The sequence below is a fragment of the Capsella rubella genome, unplaced genomic scaffold (assembly GCF_000375325.1).
Source record: "Capsella rubella cultivar Monte Gargano unplaced genomic scaffold, Caprub1_0 scaffold_6, whole genome shotgun sequence".
Lineage (NCBI taxonomy): Eukaryota > Viridiplantae > Streptophyta > Magnoliopsida > Brassicales > Brassicaceae > Capsella > Capsella rubella.
The window spans coordinates 8,756,387-8,769,387 of record NW_006238918.1 but is presented as its reverse complement, the minus strand read 5'-3'; the positions used below and the strand labels follow the sequence as shown (position 1 = coordinate 8,769,387).

At 36.7% G+C, this 13,001-nt stretch overlaps 3 protein-coding genes across 4 annotated transcripts; 2 read left to right on the top strand and 1 right to left on the bottom strand.

The window, feature by feature from the left end:
- The first annotated feature begins 2,587 nt into the window (after positions 1 to 2,587).
- Positions 2,588 to 7,716, top strand: LOC17884506 (large proline-rich protein bag6-B). Of its 2 annotated transcripts, none has more exons than XM_023780663.1 (16): positions 2,588 to 2,694; positions 3,296 to 3,439; positions 3,721 to 3,838; positions 4,017 to 4,097; positions 4,243 to 4,358; positions 4,451 to 4,522; positions 4,594 to 4,722; positions 4,823 to 4,892; positions 4,973 to 5,136; positions 5,446 to 5,610; positions 5,736 to 5,801; positions 5,889 to 6,006; positions 6,099 to 6,386; positions 6,625 to 6,959; positions 7,264 to 7,341; positions 7,432 to 7,716. In XM_023780663.1, the coding sequence occupies exons 2-16, from the start codon at positions 3,320 to 3,322 to the stop codon at positions 7,438 to 7,440; spliced, it is 1,929 nt and encodes a 642-aa protein (XP_023636431.1). In that variant the 5' UTR covers positions 2,588 to 2,694; positions 3,296 to 3,319; the 3' UTR covers positions 7,441 to 7,716. The 2 variants fall into 2 exon arrangements, with proteins under 2 accessions (XP_023636431.1, XP_023636430.1); XM_023780662.1 differs by having other exon boundaries at positions 2,600 to 2,767.
- A 541-nt stretch (positions 7,717 to 8,257) lies between these two features.
- On the top strand, positions 8,258 to 10,832 carry LOC17882682 (hydroxyproline O-arabinosyltransferase 1). The gene is made up of 8 exons (XM_006288981.2): positions 8,258 to 8,794; positions 8,873 to 8,940; positions 9,036 to 9,237; positions 9,318 to 9,415; positions 9,526 to 9,595; positions 9,947 to 10,018; positions 10,223 to 10,336; positions 10,574 to 10,832. Exons 1-8 carry the CDS (start codon positions 8,375 to 8,377, stop codon positions 10,631 to 10,633), a joined length of 1,104 nt encoding a protein of 367 aa, XP_006289043.1. The 5' UTR covers positions 8,258 to 8,374; the 3' UTR covers positions 10,634 to 10,832.
- Positions 10,819 to 12,473, bottom strand: LOC17883631 (flotillin-like protein 2). Its single transcript, XM_006289448.2, has 2 exons — positions 12,107 to 12,473; positions 10,819 to 12,018 (listed from the first exon to the last, which is right to left on the bottom strand). Exons 1-2 carry the CDS (start codon positions 12,465 to 12,467, stop codon positions 10,982 to 10,984), a joined length of 1,398 nt encoding a protein of 465 aa, XP_006289510.1. The 5' UTR covers positions 12,468 to 12,473; the 3' UTR covers positions 10,819 to 10,981.
- Positions 12,474 to 13,001: the final 528 nt, after the last annotated feature.

The following is a 13,001-nucleotide window of genomic DNA, read 5'->3' as shown; positions in this document are numbered from 1 at the left end:
CTGATAATATATAAAACTCAGATTTTATTTGAAAACAAAACGAAAATGAAAGTTGAGTTTCTCTCTCTGAAAGGTTCGGAGAGAGTTAAGAGAGAGAAAACTTATGGTTTAAGTCTGATTTTTAATCTATAGATATTACACATACCGTATATGAAATTAATAGACTTATAACCTGAAAATAATGTAAAAAATTGTTAAGAAGAAAATTAAAATTCATTCTTACTTTTTAGTTTTTTTTCTTATCTTTTACGCAATATGTTTATTATAACTAATCGATAACTTATTTGAATATAATCGTGAATAAATATAACCGTTAAAAAAGATAACCAATATTAGACGAGTCGAAATGGATATAGAAAACCTATTTTAATAATTCTAAATAACAGTCACTAAACTAATCAATACTTTTTTCTCAAATAATCTTACTTTGATTTCGTCCTATGTCGTATCCTGAACTTTTATCTTCATCTTATTATATTATAAATGAATATTTTCATCATTTCTTTTTATAAACAGTTCTTGATGGCTTAATATATAGCTGTACTGACCAGTTTTCTTCAAGACTAGTGAAAAAGTGCTAAATAGTAATCCAAAGATTGGTAATAATTTTATTTCGTGGGATCAAAACTAAAGCATTAAAGTTGGTATATTCAAACATGAGTGATGTTTGGGGTTCGATGAATCAGATCAATGTACAAGTTGTTCCAAGTGCATGTTATTGATTCACCTGTTACTTCATTAATACACATATTGAGAGCGACTGTTTTCTCATTTTGTCCCATTTGATGGAACATATATTGGGTCGTCTTGACTATTTTAAAATGGTTTCTACTCTTTTCCATACATACATCATTCTCTAATTCAAACTTTGCAACCATGAGAGGAGATCTCCACTTGCGGACCAGCTCACAAACTACGTGTTCAAAAATAGCTAGCCAACCAAATTAGTGTTCCAACCATGCATGCACAAATTGGGAGACTAAGCTACAAAAGAAAACAAACTCGTTGTTGTGTACAAATCACAAACAGCTAATCCAGCCAAAACAAAAGCTATATTTCAAGTTGGCCTTAGCTTTGGTTGGACTCCTCTATCTCTCTTATCATCTTCCAATAACAACAAATGGTAACAGAAGTGGCCAAGTGGGTGAAGGGATGCAAATGATGATGGGCTTTTAGATTTAGTAATCTCTTTTTCTCTACTCATAAGCCCATATTGTTTCTCTAACCCAAACCCAATCAGTTTATCTAGTGTCTCCCTATCCTCTTCAATGTGCTTCTTGTGTTGCCTTAAGACATGACATTTACTTAAACTCGGCCATGAAACTATGAAAGTCTTCCTTTCACATGTTGTCTTAATATACAATTAGCAAAAAAAACAGGATGACTTATTATTTTAAAAAATGACACCAATTAGAAAATAAGCTCTCCAACTTTGGTATATGTATATAGGCTTTTACAGAATTGAAAGGTTTATTTCATTACATTATCCAAAAATTTCACGAAAAGCCATTCATTCACTATTCCTTTTTTTCCTTTAAGATAATAATCCTTTATTAATAATTTGACTCTTTTGCACATCGCATCTCATATTTCAACGAGTAGTTTAATTAGAAACAACAATAGATTCGTGAATGGTAATTAATAAGTCGAAGTATATATATGAATGACATGTTCATGAACAGAAAGGATCCATATATTACATTTGCAGCTAATGTTTCTAAAGTCGACGATGTACATGTATGTAGTAAGTATGTGAAGTTGCAAACACAAACCATGATTTTGAAACACATGTACATGTGAAGATGGAAAATAATGGTTTTTTTTATATAAATTCCATATTAAAGAAAAGTGTTTAGACAACAAGGTAGAGAACAAACCTATTATTTGTTTTTTAGTCAAAATACTAAATACTTTGCACCCAAAAAAAAATAAAAAATTAGTCAACATACTAAATATAGTTGACTAAAAAAAATACATGCTAAATATTGTGTCTTAAATCTATCCAATTTTATTTTCCATTTAAATTATTTTATTCTGGAAGAAAACAATATATTCATGACTATAATCCACTTTTTTTTTAAATAATATAAAACCTGATTCTATGAAAATTAAAAAATATACCAAATCTGAATAAATTAATTAGCCTCTTTACTAATGTGCTAAAACTCAAAGGATATTTTACTTTAAACCTTTATTCAGAACACTTGTTTTTTATTGTTCAAACCATTTTCATATAAATGTTTACATTTACAACTCATGCTTCTTAAAAAAAAAATCCATCATCATTCACAACAATTCTTTCAAGAATCATTCTTTTTACCTTTTTAATAGCATAAAACTTGATTTATATCAAAATAAAAATATACCAAAAATTAATATCCACTTTACTAAAATGCCAAAGTCAAAGATATTATTACTATACTTGTACAAAAAAACCAAAATTTCTTTTTTCCATTCTATGAATAATACAACAAAATTACTTTATTTGCCTCAGAAAATTCACAACCAAAAAAAAAAAAAAAAAGAATCAGCAAACAATTATTCACGTGAGTGAGATATTAAAAGCCAAAATTGAGAAAATAAAAATAAAAATCGAATTTTTATTATTTCTCTTCTTCTTCTTTAGGCTCTCATCACTCTTCTTCCTTGGCCGCGGAATCGTCTCTCGGAGCCGCGAAAGGACTCTCTTTTAGGGTTAAAGAATCCTTTCCCTTCTTCCTCAGCTGATTTCGATTCTCTTCCTCCTCCGATCATTTTTGTCTTCTAGGTTGCTTAATTTTATCATTCCTTTTTTGTACGTTTTCTAGGGTTTTAGATCGATTTCTTCTGATTTTTTTTGGTTTCTGGGTCGCCGAAACGTTTAGAGCTCTGTACTGGTGATTGATTCAATTTCGTTGTTAACTAGTGATTAGATAAAAAGATTGCTTTTTTTTTTTGTGTGTGTGTATGTTTGCTTTGATGATCACAAGTTTTATTCTTTGTTTTTATGCGTTTGTGTGATTAAAGATACGATTTTTCTCTTGAATTTGGTTTTAGAAAGTGTCCAGCTTGACGAATTTTCATTGTTTCTCCTGCAAGTTGTATGATTTAAGATTGTTTAGTGCTGTTTATGAAAGCTTGTTTTAGGATTGTTGAAGATTTTGTGAAAACAGATTCGAGTTGTCAATTTGTCGGGTGTTGAGTTTTTTCTCAGTGTGTTTGATGAGTCATTTTTGTAACGCCAATTTTGATCAAAGTTTGCATGCAGCTGAGATTGCTAAATGTAAGCTGATACGTTTTTGTTTCTTGTTTCCAGGTGTTAAAAAGGCATTTGAAAAAGATGGGAGACAATGGAAAAGATGAAATTATGGTTGAGGCATCTCAATGTGCTGGTGCTATGGTTGAGATAAAGATAAAGACATTGGATTCTCAGACTTACACCTTACATGTTGATAAATGTGTAAGTACTCGTTTTCATAGACATTTCTGTAATGTTTCATTATCTAAATCATGAATTTGTAATTGTTTGTTTATATAATTCATTTTCATTAGGTGAGAATACTACCTGTTTGGTCTGTCTTAGGTCGCATGCATGTGCTGCATAATGAAGTTTCTTATTACTTATATCGTTGCTTTGACTACGATTGTGGAGCTAATATCTTATTTCAGTGCTCACTTGTTTATCTGTTTCCTATGTAGCTTTTTCTTATATTTTCATTATGTTTTCTTGTTTTATTCCAGGTCCCTGTTCCTGCATTGAAAGAGCAAGTTGCTACCGTTACTGGTGTCGTTACGGAACAACAGCGCTTGATATGTCGTGGAAAAGTTATGAAGGATGATCAACTCCTATCAGCCTATCGTATCCTTTTGTACTTTCCAGCGTGGTGCCTTGGTTCTTTCTTAGTGATTTCCTTTCAGTTGTGTACCATAGTTTCCTAATTTAGTTTGTCGAAACCTTGGTTTACAGTTCCAGTGTCGTATGATAGAGTAATTCCTTTTCCTTTTACTGGTAAAATTCTTTAATCGGTCTATCTTAGATGTTGAAGATGGCCACACTCTGCATTTAGTTGTCAGACAACCTGTTCCACCAATATCAGAGAGTTCAACTAGTAATGCAGGTAGTTTCAAGTTCCATTACAATTTTGTGGTCCCCATAACTGCTCTTAAAAATCTCTGAATTTCTTTCATGATAGTTTAGTATTTGAGAATGCTGTTTGTGAGATTCTATTTCAACATGCTAAGTGGAGAACCTGTTTTTTTTAGCGGCTGATCCTGCTTTGAGTGCTGGTGACAGCCAGGGAAGTCAAAGATCACGAGTTGTGGTAGGATCCTTCAATATTGCTGAGCAAGCAGATGGAGTCTATTCAGATCTTGGTCAGGTATGCCCTCTTTTATCTGTTTGTTCTATTTCTATTTTTGTATGTCAGACTGGATGTGATCCTTTTAATGAGTTATGTCTCATGTCTGGCAGATAGTTTCAGCTGTTCTGGGTTCACTTGGGATCTCTAATCCAGAAGGTGGTATCGAAGGGATTGAAGCTATGGTAATTGCCTATAATTTGCCGCTTTTTCTGTAAATCGATTTTGAATGTAAGAGAGTTCTCTTTCTTTTCAGGGTCCTCTTCATGAGAGGCTATCTCGGAGTTCTGGTCCTACCTCTGCAAGAGATTCTTCCGGAGGGCGATCTGCGACACCAAATACAGTGAACCAGACGTCTACTCCCTTGACATCTTCACAACCAGCAGTACTCTTTCTTGTTTTCCATGATTTACTCGTGTTACTTAATTTTTGTAAGGCACATCATGTTTTTTGGTCATGAAAACGCTATACGTTTTCCACTGCAGGTGATTCCAGATTCGTTGACAACCTTATCGGAATATCTAAATCATCTGAGACAAGAATTTGCTGCTAATGGTTAAGACTAATTTTTTAATGATTGGTTCTGTGTCAAAAAAAGTTTTTAGAGTCTAATAGTTGTACTGTGCATTTTGCAGGTAGCAATGCTAATAACTTGCAAGATTCTGAAAATTCAATGGGCAATGTGCAAGATTCTGCTTCTACCACCGGAGAGAGTCGGATTCCAAGACCATCTCATTTGGCAGAAGTGCTGCAATCAACAAGGCAATTGTTGATCGGTGAAGTAGCAGATTGCTTATCTGTATGTTCTTTTACTTTTATCTCACGTTTTTTTTTTTGATAAAGCCACTTATGTTTTTTTATCTTTGCTTATAGTCTTAAGCAATGCGGAAATTATTACATACATTTATGGGACTTAGATAAACTTTTAACAGAAACCTCCAAGCCTTAGAAACTTATTACTTTTGATTTTTAGTGCCCTGGGCACAACCGTTTCTTCTGCGTGAGTGTTGCATTGTCATAAATATTAAAGTTAACAGACTGACTTGCTGGCATTAGTTATTCAAATCCATGGTAATTAGCATAACTGTTTTGTATCTCCCTTCTGCAGAATCTTTCGAGGCAGCTTGTGGATCATGTGAATGTGACCGATCCGTCAACCCGAAGGTTGTGCCAGTCAAACATGCTTCAATCAGGATCCCTCTTGGAGAATTTAGGCATTTCACTCCTGGAGCTTGGTCGTGCCACCATGATGCTTCGTTTGGGACAAACACCTGTGAGTTATCTTTTGCTACATTTCGGGATCTAAATACTACAACTTTTGTCACATTCACATATAATTTTAACTCATAATATGATACACCCACAGATCTATATGACACTTGTTATGTTAAATATCAGGATGATGCTGTTGTTAATGCTGGGCCTGCAGTGTTCATATCCCCCACAAGGAGAAATCCCTTGGCGGTCTGTCTCTCTGTTTCTCTCATCCTTACCAGCGTGTCTACTTGTCCTGCTCACCCTTACCTTTGTGTCTACCTTAAATTTTTGTAGTCCACTCGGCAGGGGACGAGTATTGGAGGCTTACAAGCAGGAACCGCACATTCTAACCCTTTTGCTGGACAATCACTTGCCTCTGCCCCAAGAAATATTGAGATAAGAATACGTACAGGTGCTATTCATAGACTTCATTTCTAAGTATAGTGTGTCATTTCCTGTTTTTAATCTTATATCTGGATTTGTCTTGGTGATATGTTAAATCAGGATCTTGGGTGCCCGCCAGTGGGACCAACCAGAGAGAAGAAAGTACTACACAACAAACCCCTGGGCAGTCAGTCCCTTCTGCACCCAGCAGCACTACTGATTCTGCCCCCTCAACGAGAGGTCCATCTGAATCTCCTCGAAATCCTGTGGCCTTAGTTATACCTGTTGTTACTCGATATCAGCAGGTATCATTAGGTGAACGTAGTTTTACTGGATTGGATGGAGTACATCAGCCTGTTACAGAATCTTCTAGGTCACAACAGAGCACCGGTACTCCAGGAAGAGAAGGTTAGTTTTAACATGATTTTCACTTTCCTACAACACTATTTCACTGAATTATCTATTATATTGTTGATAAGATGATACTTTACGTTGGTTGCCTCTCATCTTTACTGGGTTGTCTTATGTTATGTTTGATCTGATGTTTCCCTTTGCTTATTTAGCTTCGATCTTCTTAGACTAGGTAGATGATGTGTTATCTAAAGGTAGGCTATGTCATAAATCTTTGCTTTTCTGAGACATGTAGGTGATAGCAGTTCTCCCCCTGGTGGTCGTCGTTTGTTTGAATTGAGAAACAGAATCAATCAGTTTTTGAGGCCCTCAGCTCGTCGAGAACACCAAGCCAGTAGCTCGGAGTCTCAGGTTGCAGCAAATCCATCTTCCACAGAGGCCACAGAACCAAGGGAAGCTGTTGCAAATGCACAAGTTGAGCCAGTAACTACGACGGATGAAGGGAATTTCATATCAAGTGTTCTTCAGCAGATCATGCCCTTTATTTCTCAAAATGTAGCCTCCTCAAGCTCTGGTGAAGCTGTTACAGGCAGAGGCAGCAATAACACTAGACAAGCCTCTTCAAGAGAGGTAATCTTCATTATCTCCACTATTTTTTCCACTGTATACGTAGCTATTTCCTTTAGAAGCCATATGCAACATCTCATTGACTTGTGGGGAATTCATGTTGGAGGGTTTGTATAGTGATATAGACTATTATCTTAGAGCTTTGGGTTGTGTATAGAATAATACAGATGAGTACTGAGTAGTAGTAAAACTGGTAATCCTAATCAAATACTGGTGCGTAAGGTTAATAAAATCTGAAAAATGGTAACCTGGTGAGAATACACAAATGTGTACACGAGTGTTGGTTTCTGATAAATTTGGGGTGCAGGAGGAGGGAGGTGCAGAGCGAGGAAATTCAAGTCGGAGACCTGGAGCACCGTCACCTCCAGAGTCGAAACGTCAGAGGGTAAATATGAAAAACCAATCAAAGTAGTACTCACTAAAGAGATTCATTTGGTTTGTGTTTTACTTTAAGATGTGATTATGTTTTATGCAGAGAGAGTGAGAGAGACTGCTGGGAGCAAAAAGCAAAGGGTGGAAAGAACACTTCTTGAAGAATGATAGTTTATTTTTGTTACTTAAGTGGTAATTGATTCTCTGAGCTTTTGATGTTCACTATAATGGTATTGGTGGTGTTAACCAAAACATCTCCATTTCTTTTTTCCTTTTTTATTATGTTATATTCCCCAATCCGTACAATTTCAGATTTTGTATTCAGCTATAAACATAAGTGCATATATTAGATTAGTAACAAATTATAGAGGAGGGGGCTATTAAGGCATGCAAGATTCAAAGTGTAGTTTGTTAACCCAATAATAGACTTTTAGGGTCTGAAGATGACAACTTGAACATATGGAACTCTTTACTCACAATGAATACGATAGCTGTGGTCAACTTCTTAGGTGAAACCAAACTTTTGACTTTTGTATAAAATATTCTGTTTGGAATCAAAAACGAAGACATGCCAAGCAGCCAATGTAGCAAAAAGGCAATCAAGTGTACATCCCATCATTCTATCTTCTTCACAATTGCTCCTCGTTGAGCACCACCTAGATCAGTGGTTCGTACTTTGTATTGGTGTTACTATTACCAAATCTAGGTGGTGCACAACAACAAGTTGACTACATATTTAGGATCTTATAGACAAACTTTGAACCTTGTGTTAACAAAAATAGTTGCCTTGTATAAAACCAAAACTACAAAGAGCAAAACTTTCAAATGTAGTAATCAATTAAATGATATGCTTTGAATAATAATAACATTAAGAAGAAGACTGTTGAACGAGGCAATTAGAAGTTATAAATATATGAGCCATCTTTGGTATCTTCTTCACCATTCCACCAACTGGCGACTAGAGAAACTAATACAGAAGAAGACGAAAGACGACGACTTTGAACAAACGAACTCAATCCCAATCCCAATCCCAATCTCAATCTTCAATGGGTTGTGGTGGAACTCTGTTCTACCCACTTCTCATAACTCTCTCCGTTGCTCTAATCACTTACAACATCATCATCTCCGCCAATGCTCCTCTCAAACAAGGCTTCCCCGGCCGATCTTCATCTTCCGATGACTCCGTTGACTCATTCATCGAATTGCCTCGTGGCGGCGGATCCAGAATCCGCAGCGACGGTAAAAGGCCGAGGCTTTTCCACACGGCCGTGACGGCGTCTGATTCTGTCTACAACACTTGGCAATGTAGAGTTATGTACTACTGGTTCAAAAAGGTTAGGGCTTCGGCCGGACCCGGTTCTGAAATGGGTGGGTTTACCCGGATCTTGCATTCCGGTAGACCGGATCAGTATATGGATGAGGTTCCTACTTTTGTTGCTCAGCCTTTACCTGATGGTGTGGATCAGGTAACCTTAAGTTTTGAGATTTTGTTTGATTTGGAAATATAATTGAGTGTGGTTTCGATAAAGTTTTGAACTTTGCAGGGTTATATAGTATTGAACAGGCCAGGGGCATTTGTACAATGGCTTCAACAAGCAGATATTAAAGAAGAGTTGAGATGCTTTTGACTTTTAGAACTTGTTTTGGTTATTAACTTAGAGGGGTTTGATTCTTGTGCTGATATGTTGTTTTTGATTGTGTATGCAGTTATATTCTCATGTCTGAGCCTGATCATATCATTGTTAAACCTATACCAAATTTAGCTAAAGATGGGCTAGCAGCTGCGTTTCCTTTCTTTTACATCGAACCGAAAAAGTATGAGAAGGTGTTGAGGAAGTATTATCCAGAAGAGAGAGGACCGGTTACTAATATTGACCCGATAGGAAACTCTCCTGTTATTGTTGGAAAGGTTTGTTATTGTTGCATAGTTTGGGATCAGATTTTAAAAGGGAGTCTCTCTCTAAAGGTTTAGATTTTGTGGCTTTCTAGGATGCTTTAAAGAAGATTGCTCCAACTTGGATGAATGTTTCTTTGGCTATGAAGAAGGATCCTGAAGCAGACAAGGCGTTTGGATGGGTTCTTGAAATGTAAAATATCTTTTAATAGGAGTTACTTTTTAATATCAAATGTGTTGTTTAGATTGTCGATTGGGTAGAATTGACGGGAACTTTTCTGTTTATCTTTTCTGGAAGTATAGGTATGCTTATGCTGTTTCATCTGCATTGCATGGTGTTAGCAATACTCTACACAAAGACTTCATGATTCAGGTAACCCTATACACACATTTTGGCTTTCTTTTAACTTTGTATATTGTTTATATGCGTGTTGCGGTTATAAAATGGTGGGAAAAGTGTATCACCATGCCTATTTGCATGAGCTGAATTATTAGTTGCAGTTTTCCAAGAAATTGTAAATCTAGAGTGTGTCGGTGTGACGGTGAAAAAACCTTGCATGAACTTTTTTGAATTTGCTTGCATTATTACATGGATAGTTAGGGAGAGTGTAATAGTTATGGCCTGGATCTTATATTTTTGCTTGTTACATGGATAAGAGTCTTTCGATGCATTAACTAAAGTGATCAGAAACTTTGGTTTGGTTGTATTTGTGATATGTATCAGCCTCCATGGGATACAGAGGTTGGTGACAAGTACATCATACACTACACCTATGGATGTGACTATGATATGAAGGTAAGATTTCAAGTTCTGATTATGATCTATGAACAATAGGACGAAAATGATAAATACAAACTTGATTATTGAAGTTAGCATATGATTGCCAACTGCCAAGATCTGAACTTACTTAGATTTAGCTGCGGGAAATTAGTGACCATTATAAGTTAGATTTGAAATTGACAAGGGAGGATGTAAAAAGAATAATTGTGCTGATTTCAGGGTAAACTAACCTATGGGAAAATTGGAGAATGGAGATTTGACAAAAGATCGTATGATCGCTCACCACCACCAAGGAACCTTACCATGCCTCCACCTGGTGTTTCACAAAGTGTGGTATGTTTGTCCTGCTTTCATTTTCTGAAAGCAAATTTCCTAGGACTAGAGTTGTTGCTGTGTTTTGCCGAACCTGTTCCATCCTAAGAGGCTTGGAAGCTGACACGAGCCGATCCCTCGTCAGGCCTGATTTCGAGGATCAGGCTTGGCCAATCTGGCATAGGATTACACTGTAGCATACCATCCCTACATATGATTACAAACAGAACTCAGCTTTTTTCATTAATGTATTGGCAGGTAACACTAGTAAAGATGATAAATGAAGCCACGGCCAATATTCCAAACTGGGGATCATAGAGAGGTGAGAGAGCGAGAAGCAGTTTTTATTGATATAGATATCTAATCTATATGTATCAGTGAGTTGTCCATTTCTCTTCAAAATACGTTGTCGATTTGTTTGTCTTCTGCTCTCTAGTTTGTTCTTGTTTATTATGGCTAGGTTTGTAAAATATATAGCTTTTCAAAGAAGCCCTTCTCTGGCATTTTACTTCTCCAATCCAGTTTGAACTCTACTAGACTTTGATGTCTCACATTTTTTATTTAAATATACACGAATACGAATATACATGTTCTTGGGCTGTGTCTTCAATCACAAGTAAACCACCAAAGTAAACCATGACCAACCTCTTAGCTGTTGAGGCTGCGTTACTTGTTTAGAGTACCCATCCAAGCCGGTGGCTGCATCCCGGTCTGATCATAAACCGTATCAAGAACCGGAGGCAACATCTTGTAAAGTCCAGCTATATCCTTCATAGCATTCCCACTCCCACCTGCACCACCGATCCCTTGTTCTCCACCATGGTTCCAAACGCTAATCTTGGGCTGCAAGTCTCTAACAGCCATGGCATTAGTCTTAGCGATCTCTTGATAAGTGCCATTATTAATCATCAAGAAGTCCCTAAGGCAAGAATAGTCATTCTGAACAGCGTCTAAGAGAGTTCTGAGATAAGTCCCTTGAGCACTGGCTAAAGCAACAAGTCCCTCTGCTTCTCTCTGCTTTGAGTAGAACGCTGCGTCTGCTTCCGCTTTCTGCGCCTCAGCTTGCTTTTGCTTCTCGTATAAAACTGCCTCAGCTTGTTTCTGCTTGTTGTATAGTTCCCAGTTTGCTTCTTGAACCTTGGTTTCATACTCAACACTGGCTTTACTAAGGAACTCAGCCTTGAGCTTCTCTGTGCGAGTCAAAGCATTCATTTTCTCGACCTGAGTCTGAAGCTCAGCTTCTCTCAAGGCCACTGCTTTGGTTGCTTCAACCTCAGCCACCTGAGCATCCTTGGTCCAAGAAGCTTTCTTCATAGCAAGCTCAGCATTGGCCTTAGCCACATCAGCTTCCTTTTGATTCTCAAACACTTTAACCTCAGTCTTTACTTTGATCTCTGCCTTAGTCCCTTCGCCTTGCCTCTGTATCGATATAATTTTTGACTCCGCATCAATTTTTGCGGCGTTCTGAAGCGTAAGCCCTGATCGTTCCTTAGCACCGATCTCTCCCTTCATCTTGGCCTCAGACACATCTATCCTGGCCTGATTTGCTGCTTCCATCTGTGTCTTCTGACCCAAGTAAGAGAAGTACTCATGTCCAGGCACATCAACGAGCTGTTTCACATTGGCATTGTATATTACAAGACCAAACTGGTCTAACTCTAGTTGAACCTTATCAAACACCTCCTTCTTAAACTCCTTTGTACCTTCAAAACCATAAAAGCAAAAACTCTGTTTTTACGCAAAGTGTTTAATCTATGTTTTGACCAAAACAAAACAAAACTTGTGAGTTACCTTTGAAGATCTCTTCCATGGTCATGGAAGCAGCAAGAACACGAGTCTCTCCCTCAATAACACCTTCGACAAGCTCATTGACATGATTAGACTGTTTGTCATGAGGAGAAATCAACCTAGCGTACAAAATAAGGGCTTCAGTGTCATCAACACGAGGGCCGATGGTGAAGACCGCAGGAAGAACGAAAGGGAGCTTCTCTGCGCTCATGGCCTGGACTTTGAAAGTGTAGTTCACCGGAGAAACGTCGAAGACGGTGCACTTTTGCCATGGAAACACCCATGATTTCTTGGAGAGCTTGATGTCTTCAATACCACCACCGGTGATTGCCAAATACTGTGACGCTCTTGCAACCTTGAACATGTTTGATCGATGATTTAAGTTTGTGAATGAGTTTGATACATATTCGTGAGTGCTTATATAGATAGTCGTCTACATGTTAGAAGATCTTTGTCAGAGAAATGTTCATGAAATTTCACAAACGAGTGTAAAATATATACATACACTCAAAAAATAAATAAAGAATTAAATTGTGTAGAATGTTTCATTCTTGACTTTTTATAAAAGTTTTTTTTTGTAGCTTGTAATTGCAAGTTTTTTCAATTTTGTTAAAATTTAATGTATATTTTTAATATTATTTTGGAGTTATATGTGCCTACACAAATATATCAAAGGAAATATTTTGAATGGATGTTGTAAACGAAACGAAATAGACCATTCTAGTTTTGAAGCAAACAACAAAACTGCTATGTATCAAAATATATTTTTTTTAATATAAAAACAGTTCCCTATTGGTTTGATGGTAAAGTTTTTTTTTTTTTTTAATACGCAGTTACAAACTATAATATATGAATGGTAAATATAACACGGTGCAATCCGTTTATCTTACTTAAACAA

What these genes read in the sequence shown, in the direction of transcription:
- LOC17884506 (XM_023780663.1), top strand. Translation starts at nt 3,320, where the DNA reads ATGGGAGACAATGGAAAAGATGAAATTATGGTTGAGGCATCTCAATGT. An exon ending in ACAAGAATTTGCTGCTAATG is followed by an intron (nt 4,893 to 4,972) that starts GTTAAGACTAAT and finishes TGCATTTTGCAG; the next exon opens with GTAGCAATGCTAATAACTTG. An exon ending in TTCGTTTGGGACAAACACCT is followed by an intron (nt 5,611 to 5,735) that starts GTGAGTTATCTT and finishes GTTAAATATCAG; the next exon opens with GATGATGCTGTTGTTAATGC.
- LOC17882682 (XM_006288981.2), top strand. Translation starts at nt 8,375, where the DNA reads ATGGGTTGTGGTGGAACTCTGTTCTACCCACTTCTCATAACTCTCTCC. An exon ending in ACAAAGACTTCATGATTCAG is followed by an intron (nt 9,596 to 9,946) that starts GTAACCCTATAC and finishes GATATGTATCAG; the next exon opens with CCTCCATGGGATACAGAGGT. An exon ending in GATGTGACTATGATATGAAG is followed by an intron (nt 10,019 to 10,222) that starts GTAAGATTTCAA and finishes TGCTGATTTCAG; the next exon opens with GGTAAACTAACCTATGGGAA.
- LOC17883631 (XM_006289448.2), bottom strand. Translation starts at nt 12,467, where the DNA reads ATGTTCAAGGTTGCAAGAGCGTCACAGTATTTGGCAATCACCGGTGGT. An exon ending in CATGGAAGAGATCTTCAAAG is followed by an intron (nt 12,019 to 12,106) that starts GTAACTCACAAG and finishes ATGGTTTTGAAG; the next exon opens with GTACAAAGGAGTTTAAGAAG.